The sequence below is a fragment of the Heptranchias perlo genome, chromosome 17 (assembly GCF_035084215.1).
Source record: "Heptranchias perlo isolate sHepPer1 chromosome 17, sHepPer1.hap1, whole genome shotgun sequence".
Taxonomy (NCBI): Eukaryota; Metazoa; Chordata; class Chondrichthyes; order Hexanchiformes; family Hexanchidae; genus Heptranchias; species Heptranchias perlo.
This window is the reverse complement of record NC_090341.1, coordinates 50,548,593-50,558,478: the sequence shown is the minus strand read 5'-3', so window position 1 is coordinate 50,558,478 and position 9,886 is coordinate 50,548,593. Positions and strand designations below refer to the sequence as shown.

General features: G+C 46.7%; 1 protein-coding gene across 1 annotated transcript; it reads left to right on the top strand.

Annotated features, from left to right (window-relative positions):
• The first annotated feature begins 393 nt into the window (after window positions 1-393).
• trh (thyrotropin-releasing hormone) lies at window positions 394-3,550 on the top strand. Its single transcript, XM_067998272.1, has 2 exons — window positions 394-614; window positions 2,454-3,550. Exons 1-2 carry the CDS (start codon window positions 422-424, stop codon window positions 3,071-3,073), a joined length of 813 nt encoding a protein of 270 aa, XP_067854373.1. The 5' UTR covers window positions 394-421; the 3' UTR covers window positions 3,074-3,550.
• The last annotated feature ends 6,336 nt before the right edge of the window (window positions 3,551-9,886 follow it).

The following is a 9,886-nucleotide window of genomic DNA, read 5'->3' as shown; positions in this document are numbered from 1 at the left end:
GTGTGTGTGAGTGTGAGCAGTCCTGGTTTGTGTGTGTGAGTTTGTATGTGGTATGTGTGTGAGTGTGAGCAGTCCTGGTTTGTGTGTGTGTGAGTGAGCAGTCCTGGTTTGTGTGTGTGAGTGTGAGCAGTCCTGGTTTGTGTGTGTGTTTGTATGTGTGTGAGAGTGAGCAGTCCTGGTTTGTGTGTGTGTTTGTATGTGTGTGAGTGTGAGCAGTCCTGGTTTGTGTGTGTGTGAGTGTGACTATGTATGTGTGTGAGAGAGAGATCGGTGTGTGTGGTTCCAAGTTTCCTATTTCTGCAGCCCGGACAGCGCACTGTGCCGCTTGACTTCTCGTCACTCCCTGCTCCTGTGCATTATTAAATAAATTTCAATTCTTGCTTCCCACACAGAGAGTGGTCCCAACTTTTTTTGCACCGAGATGAGGTCGGCATGGCTCCTGCTGTTGGTCTACCTCACCCTTCACAACATGTCTGTGACAGTGGGCCAGCACTCGGCGGCGGAGGACGGGCCGGGGCGAGAGGCAGTCCCGCTGGAGGAGATGCTTCAGAGAGCGCAAACAATCCTCATTCGCTCCATGCTGATGAAAATGGGAGAAGAGCGGAACGCTAACGGTACACACAGTTCTTACAGAATGGCGTTAGATTCAGTCAGCCCGGGAATAATTCCTTTTAATTAATCTTTTCTGTAATAAAACATTCCTGTAATTTAGGGAATTGTGGATACTTAATTACTTTTATTTAGTACTTTCAATTCCCAGCATTTGTTGGTATTAGTCTATTGCTCCGGTTAGCGTACTGTTTTGAGTTTGAATCGAAATCTAGGTACAGGGTTTATTCTGTATCTCTGGTTCCCATTCTGGTGCTGGAAAAAAAACCTCATTAAACCCAACAATATTAAAAAGCCAGGATCTCGCAGTTGAGAGTGGGAAAGTTAGAAAAAAGCACAGGGATAAAGAAAAGCGCCAGACTAGGAAGGAGTTTTTAAGCAAAATTCTGTGTGAATAATGGTATTGTATTGTAGTATACTAGAGTCAGCGTGAGCGGGGTCTGAGAGACCCGCTATCGGCTCAGACCGTTGCTACCCAATAGGGTAAAGAATAGAATCTTTGAATTTCCATATATCAGGGATGAATGGCCAACTTCCCGCCCTACAGTAATCCTGACCTCTACCCGTAAAGTTAACGCAACCAGGAGAGGTGGACTCGAGCAGGGAAGGGATGAGGTCAGCGGTAGCACCGCATTGAACAGGTAAAGCATGAGTTGCAAGCGCCAGCTGGCACCTTTAAAGTAAGAAACATTTGTACCCCATACTTGGGCTGGCTTGGTCACAAATCTTTATCGAATCACACAGCACAGAAGGAGGCCATTCAGCCCGTCTTGCCTGTGCCGGCTCTTTGAAAGCGCTATCCAATTAGTCCCACTCCCCTGTTCTTTGCCCATAGACCTGTAAATTTTTCCTGTCAAGTATATTTCCAATTCCCGTTTGAAAGATACTATTAAATCAGCTTCCACCGCCTTTTCAGGCAGTGCGTTCCAGATCATAACAACTGAGTTTTAAAAAATTCTCCTAATTTTCCCCCAAATTATATCGAAACACCTGTTAGAATTATTCTGGCAGGGAACTTGAGAAGAGGTGAGATTAGTGGTGTTCTGTATTATTTGCCCATTTTTGTTTAGAACTTTTACACTTTAAGCATTTTTCACTGAACAAAATTCAAGAGAAAAAGAATGGTTTAAGCGATTGGAATAGGGAGGGCCGACGTCTCATCCTCTCAGGGAGGATTTAACAATGTAGAATACTGAAAATTAAAACGTCTGTTCACACTCCTGCAGCCTGTTGGTGACAGTGGAGGGACGGTTATAAACTTTTAACACCCTCTTGGCAAATTCCTCTGGGCCTGTTTTAGAAGGCCCTCCACTCGTTTATTTTAAGTTGGTTAAAGTAAGGAGAGAGGAAGTTGAGAAATCCCTCATAGTGATTTTCAGAGTAATAAGATATGTGACCAATAAAAGAAACGATTGCATTGGATCCAAAAACGTTGCCTTTTTGAAAGCTGGGAAGCCCATTGACGATCGAGATGCGAGGAGATGGGTCAATGCTCTGGTCAGTGTGTAGCTGTTTGTTGAATATTCTCTCTTTAAATTATATAGAATTTAGAGCATGGAAACAGGCCATTCGGCCCATCAAGTCTATGCCGGTCTCCCTCATGTGTTTATCCAGCTTCACCTTAATTGTATTAGCCAAAGTATCTACTGCCTTTCCCCCATAGTTACAAATTAAACAATTCAAAGATTCCTCTCTCAGGGGCCATGTGCGAAAGATTAAACTTTCTGTTTCTATCTGGGTGAAATCCAGTCGATTATTTGGGGGGGTTTGTCACACGTCCCCAGGACTGAGCTCGCCTGCAGTAAAGCTACTTGTATTTATTTTCTTGCTCTCCACCGTTTTAGATGCGGACTCGCCGGCAGCAGGACGAGTCTTCAAACGGCAACACCCGGGGAAACGGTTAGAGGAAGAGTTTGAGAAGAGGCAGCACCCGGGGAAACGCGAGGAAGGCGAAGAGGAGGAGGAGGAGGAGGAGGAGGGCGGTTACGTGGAAGCTGAGAAAAGGCAGCACCCGGGGAGAAGAGAGGTGGACGATGGACACGTGGAGATTCAGGCCAGGCAGCACCCGGGGAGAAGGTCCACCTACGACCAGTATTCGGGGGAGAATGCCGGCCGGCAGCTGGCCTTCCTCGGCGAGCTATCCAAGAGACAGCACCCCGGCAAAAGGTTCCTGCTGTACAACAAGCGCCAGCATCCCGGGCGGAGGAGTTGGGAGGACGAGAGCGACTCCGATGAGAAGGAGCGGGTGGATAAAGGCCGGCACCCGGTCAAACGGTACCTGGAGCCGGGCAGCAGCAGCAGCGAGCTCCCCTTCCCTTGTGACCTGCAGGACCCTGTAACTTGTAGCAAAGCGAGCTATCTGTTAGAGCTGTTAGGTGATATGAACAAAAGTAGGTTTGAGGTGAAGAGGCAACACCCCGGTAGGAGGCATGCTCCAGATGACGAGTTAGAGGGACGAGATTGAGGCGTTGAAATGTGTATTCACTTTGCTGTAAGGATTGGCTTCTTACATTGATATGGGATGCCCTCTAAGACCATGTAAAGCTCTGCTTCCTGGGCAGGAATTTGTTTTGGTTAAGTATGTTAACGGTTTCACCATCACATTCCATAGCATGTCCCTCAATGCATGTCCCATCATCCAAGGGAACCCAAGGATCGAGTAGAGGAGTGAGAGAGAGGGGGAGGGAAAGGATTTTCCAAAAGGAACAAATGCAAAATTAAAGAAAGAGAAAAGAGTAAAGTGTTGGGCGGGATAATAATAGAAAGTAGAAGGGTTGTTGAGAGTTTAATTTCTATTGCTCTCGGTTATTATAAATCATTGCCTGGGAATCACGCCTCTTCCTTTATGTGGTCTCAAAGTGCGGTTTATTCCCTGACATTGGCGGGCACCGTCGAACCTCAGACACTGTAAGATACCAGCTTGGTCCTGAGTTCTAATAAAACGCATGTCGAAATTATTTTTCTACACGAAACCTCAAGTGTCACACTGCTCAAAAGAATGAATGGTTCTCGACTCTGTGTCTGGGGAAAGGGAAAGGGGCCGCTTGGTGAACCTAATGTTTGATGTGTCCATCTCTGGGTTTGACCCAACTGCCAATGCCCATTCCTTGTCATATTCCTTTACCTCTTAGAAATAGAAAGCCTTCCACCCTCCCTTTCCTGACCCGTCCTTCCCTGGGTGTTTGTGACAGTTTCTGACACTTACAATACGTTCAAAGCCACAACAGGACAAATCACAGCCCCGGAGAGGAGGCTCTAACCCACTCGGGCTAATGGAGCTAGGGCGGGTGAATGAAGTTGGGGTACAGATCGGCCAAGATCTGGTTGAATGACAGAACAGGTTCGAGGGGCTGAATGGCCAACTCCTATCTCGAAGGGCTGAATGACTGACTCCTGCTCCTAATATTACTATCTCCGGGGGCAGAATGACTTACTCCTGTTCCTAATATTACTATCTCCGGGGGCAGAATGACTTACTCCTGTTCCTAATATTACTATCTCCAGGGGCTCAATGACTTACTCCTGTTCCTAATATTACTATCTCCAGGGGCAGAATGACTTACTCCTGTTCCTAATATTACTATCTCCAGGGGCTCAATGACTTACTCCTGTTCCTAATATTACTATCTCGAGGGGCTCAATGACTTACTCCTGTTCCTAATATTACTATCTCCAGGGGCTCAATGACTTACTCCTGTTCCTAATATTACTATCTCCAGGGGCTCAATGACTTACTCCTGTTCCTAATATTACTATCTCCAGGGGCTCAATGACTTACTCCTGTTCCTAATATTACTATCTCCAGGGGCTCAATGACTTACTCCTGTTCCTAATATTACTATCTCCAGGGGCTCAATGACTTACTCCTGTTCCTAATATTACTATCTCCAGGGGCTCAATGACTTACTCCTGTTCCTAATATTACTATCTCCAGGGGCTCAATGACTTACTCCTGTTCCTAATATTATTATCTCCGGGGGCAGAATGACTTACTCCTGTTCCTAATATTACTATCTCCAGGGGCTCAATGACTTACTCCTGTTCCTAATATTACTATCTCCAGGGGCTCAATGACTTACTCCTGTTCCTAATATTACTATCTCCAGGGGCTCAATGACTTACTCCTGTTCCTAATATTACTATCTCCAGGGGCTCAATGACTTACTCCTGTTCCTAATATTACTATCTCCAGGGGCTCAATGACTTACTCCTGTTCCTAATATTACTATCTCCAGGGGCTCAATGACTTACTCCTGTTCCTAATATTACTATCTCCAGGGGCTCAATGACTTACTCCTGTTCCTAATATTACTATCTCCAGGGGCTCAATGACTTACTCCTGTTCCTAATATTACTATCTCCAGGGGCTCAATGACTTACTCCTGTTCCTAATATTACTATCTCCAGGGGCTCAATGACTTACTCCTGCTCTTATGCTCCCTCTCCTTTCTACCCAATTGCACCAAGTTCACCAAAAACCCTGATCTCATTTACAGCTGAATCACTCCCACCTTTCAGAGTGGAATCGCTGCATGACTGAAACCGACTTCTGTAAAACTGTCCGAGTGAGGGCCACTCACCAGGATCCTTGAGGAGTGGGCAGAGGATCATTTATAACTTTAAAAGTTTTATGTAATAAAGAGAATGACAGAAACTTCACAAAAACACGATGAGCTGACCTCATACCTCACACTCAGACCCAGCAGAACATCTGCCACCACAAAAATCCGAGCTTAAATCAGAACATACTGAAAGCTGCATGTCGGTCAGCATCTGAAAGAGGAAAGTTGGTTTAATGTTTTGTGGGGAGGATCGTTGAGAGCTCTGAACACGACTTCTGCCTATCTTCCTACTCTCTGTGAACTGGACTCTACCTCATGCTTTTGAGGCAAACAGGAAACTGAATGGAGGTTAGAATTTGTCACTGGGTCGCGGTTAACAGCTCAAAACCCAGTTACCAGCTCAGTGCCCAGTTATCAGCTCAGTGCCTAGTTATTAGCTCAGTGCCCAGTTATCAGCTCAGTGCCTAGTTACCAGCTCAGTGCCCAGTTATCAGCTCAGTGCCTAGTTACCAGCTCAGTGCCCAGTTATTAGCCCAGTGCCTAGTTACCAGCTCAGTGCCTAGTTATTAGCTCAGTGCCTAGTTACCAGCTCAGTGCCCAGTTATTAGCCCAGTGCCTAGTTATCAGCTCAGTGCCCAGTTATCAGCTCAGTGCCCAGTTATTAGCCCAGTGCCTAGTTATCAGCTCAGTGCCTAGTTATCAGCTCAGTGCCTAGTTACCAGCTCAGTGCCCAGTTATCAGCTCAGTGCCTAGTTATCAGCTCAGTGCCTAGTTACCAGCTCAGTGCCCAGTTATTAGCCCAGTGCCTAGTTATCAGCTCAGTGCCTAGTTATCAGCCCAGTGCCTAGTTATCAGCCCAGTGCCTAGTTATCAGCTCAGTGCCTAGTTATCAGCTCAGTGCCCAGTTGCCAGACCAGCACCTAGTTACCAGCCTGGTGTTGAGTTACCAGCTCAATACCCAGTTACCAGCTTATCCCCCAGTTACTGGGTAAGTAACCATTTACCAGCTCACTATCAAGTTACCAGCTCAGTCCCCACATTCCAGTCCAGCGCCTAGTTACCAGCCTGGTGTTGAGTTACCAGCTCAGTGTCCAGTTACCAGCTTAGTCCTAGTTATTGGGTGAGTACTCATTTACCAGCTCAATTCCCAAGTGAGTGCCCAGCCAGCAGTACAGTCCCCACCCACTAAGAAGAGCAGGGAGTTCTCCTGTGTCCAGGCCAACATTCATCCCTTAACCAAAACATATTATCTGCTAAATTATCTAATCATCTGTGGGATCTTCATCTGCGCAAATTGGCTGCTGCGTTTGCCTACATTACAATGGCAACTGCACATCAAAAACACGTCATTGGCTGTGAAGCACTTTGGGACGTCCTGAGAACATGAAAGTCACATCATTAAAAGGGAACTTACACTTGGAATGACAAGACTTAACTTTCTGTGGTGTATCTACTGCTCAAATACAGCAACTTTACGACATTCGATGCATGTCAGTGGTGAGGCAGACAGCGGGATGCTGTTTTCGTGAAGCTAATGGCGGAGCAGCTCAACTCGGGCAGCAACTTTTGGATATTTGTGTTCAACAGTGCATCTGCCCCTCGCCTGAGGTTGCTGTATCATTTATGCATAAGTAATGGCGGGCACCATTAGCCTCACTGTTATTTTGACAGCAAATTCTGGCCCACTATATAAATGTAAGTGCCCAGCTAAGTCCCCAGTTGCTAATGCAGTGCCCAATTACCAGCTCAGTCCCCAAAGATAAGCTCAGACTCCAGTTACCAACCCAACTCCAGTTACCAGGTGAGTGCCCAGTTACCAGTTCAGCACCCACCCCCCACACCCAGGTTGCCAGCTTATCCCCCAGTTACTGGGTAAGTAACCATTTACCAGCTCACTATCAAATTACCAGCTCAGTTTGATATCCATTTAAGCAGTCTCCATTCTGATTTCCTGACATTAAACATAGACTTCCTGAGGGCGCTGCTCCCAGTGAGAGTCCAAGAAGAATAAATAAACCCAATGGGACTGATGTCAGCAACAGTGAAATGAACAGAATGTCTCACCGGTTGACATCCTGCGAGAGCTGTTGGACCAGTGAGAACCTAACAGGTCTGTGAAGACACAGAACACAAAAACAAATGCAAACGAAGCACCGGGGTTCATTCCTAGAGGGATAGAATTGAAAAGCAAAGACGTCATGTTAAACTTTTATAGAATCTTGGTTTTACCACTTGGAATACAGTGCACAGTTCTGGTCTCCATATTTTTTTTTATTCGTTCATGGGATGTGGGCGTCGCTGGCGAGGCCGGCATTTATTGCCCATCTCTAATTACCCTTGAGAAGGTGGTGGTGAGCCGCCTTCTTGAACCGCTGCAGTCCGTGTGGTGAAGGTTCTCCCACAGTGCTGTTAGGAAGGGACTTCCAGGATTTTGACCCAGTGATGATGAAGGAACAGCGATATATTTCCAAGTCGGGATGGTGTGTGACTTGGAGGGGAACGTGCAGGTGGTGTTGTTCCCATGCGCCTGCTGCCCTTGTCCTTCTAGGTGGTAGAGGTCGTGAGTTTGGGAGGTGCTGTTGAAGAAGCCTTGGCGAGTTGCTGCAGTGCATCCTGTGGATGGTACACACTGCAGCCACAGTGCGCCGGTGGTGAAGGGAGTGAATGTTTAGGGTGGTGGATGGGGTGCCAATCAAGCGGGCTGCTTTGTCCTGGATGGTGTCGAGCTTCTTGAGTGTTGTTGGAGCTGCCCTTATCCAGGCAAGTGGAGAGTATTCCATCACACTCCTGACTTGTGCCTTGTAGATGATGGAAAGGCTTTGGGGAGTCAGGAGGGGAGTCACTTGCCGCAGAATACCCAGCCTCTGACCTGCTCCATTGCAGCATTTATGTGGCTGGTCCAGTTAAGTTTCTGGTCAATGGTGACCCCCTGGATGTTGATGGTGGGGGATTCAGCGATGGTAATGCCCTTGAATGTCAAGGGGAGGTGGTTAGACTCTTGTTGGAGATGGTCATTGCCTGGCACTTGTCTAGTGCGAATGTTACTTGCCACTAATCAGCCCAAGCCTGGATGTTGTCCAGGTCTTGCTGCATGCGGGCTCGGACTGCTTCGTTATTTGAGGGGTTGCGAATGGAACTGAACACTCTGCAATTATCAGTGAACATTTCCACTTCTGATGCCCACTTGATTGGCACCCCATCCACCACCTTAAACAGTCACTCCCTTCACCACTGGCGCACTGTGGCTGCAGTGTGTACCATCCACAGGATGCACTGCAGCAACTCGCCAAGGCTTCTGATGGAAGGAAGGTCATTGATGAAGCAGCTGAAGATGGTTGGGTCTAGGACACTGCCCCAAGGAACTACTGCAGTGTTGCCCTGGTGCTGAGATGATTGCCTCCAACAACCACTACCATCTTCCTTTGTGCTAAGTATGACTCCAGCCACTGGAGAGTTTTCCCCCTGATTCCCATTGACTTCAATTTTACTAGGGCTCCTTGGTGCCACAATCGGTCAAATGCTGCCTTGATGTCAAGGGCTGTCACTCTCACCTCGCCTCTGGAATTCAGCTTTTTTGTCCATGTTTGGACCAAGGCTGTAATGAGGTCTGGAGCCGAGTGGTCCTGGCGGAACCCAAACTGAGCATCGGTGAGCAGGTTATTTGTGAGTAAGTGCTGCTTGATAGCACTGTCGACGACACCTTCCATCACTTTGCTGATGATTGAGAGTAGACTGATGGTAATTGGCCGGACTGAATTTATCCGGCTTTTTGTGGACATAAAAAGGATATAGAGGCATTGGGGAAGGTGCAAAAAAGATTCATAAGGATGATATCAGAACTGAGAGGATATCCTTATCGGGAAAGGCTGAACAGGCAGGGGCTCTTTTCCCTAGAAAGGAGAAGACTGAGGGGTGACCTGATCAAGGTCTTTAAGATAATGAAAGGGTTTGAAAGGGTAGACATAGAGAAAATGTTTCCACTTGTGGGGGAGTCCAAAACTAGAAGTCATAAATAAAAGGGTGGTAGAAGTTTGGAACTCTCTTCCGCAAATGGCAATTGATACTATCTCAATTGCTAAATTTAAATCTGAGATAGATAGCCTTTTGGCAACCAAAGGTTTTAAGGGATATGGGCCAAAGGCGGGTATATGGAGCTAGATCACAGATCAGCCATGATCTTATCAAATGGCAGAGCAGGCATGAGGGGCTGAATGGCCTACTCCTGTTCCTATGTTCCTACTAATAAATTCAATAGGACATTCAGGAGAAATTTCTTTATCCAAAAAGTGATAAGAATGTGGAACTCACTACCACAAGCAGTGGTTGAGGTGAATAGCATAGATGCATTTAGGGGAAGCCAGATAAACACATGAGGGAGAAAGGAACGGAAGGATGTGCTGATAGGGTGAGTTGAAGAGGGGTGGGAGGAGGCTCATGTGGAGCATAAACTCCAGCATGGACCTATTAGGCCGAATGGCCTGTTTCTGTGCAAGAGACTCAATGTAACTTGATGTAACTCCAAATGGAATAATAACTGAGATGCCCTTATGGTAAAATGCCAAAGAAAACTACATGTTGACCATCTCACGGTCTATGTTAAAGGGAAAGGCAATTATACATTGACACATGAAGGGTCTGTAGCAATTGAGTGACGCCCAGTGTGGGATCTGCACACAATTAGGGATAAAATAAATCTGAATCCATTCCCATCACAG

Coding starts and splice junctions, on each gene's coding strand:
- trh (XM_067998272.1), top strand. CDS start 422: ATGAGGTCGGCATGGCTCCTGCTGTTGGTCTACCTCACCCTTCACAAC. Junction 615..2,453: donor AGAAGAGCGGAACGCTAACG/GTACACACAGTT, acceptor CCACCGTTTTAG/ATGCGGACTCGCCGGCAGCA.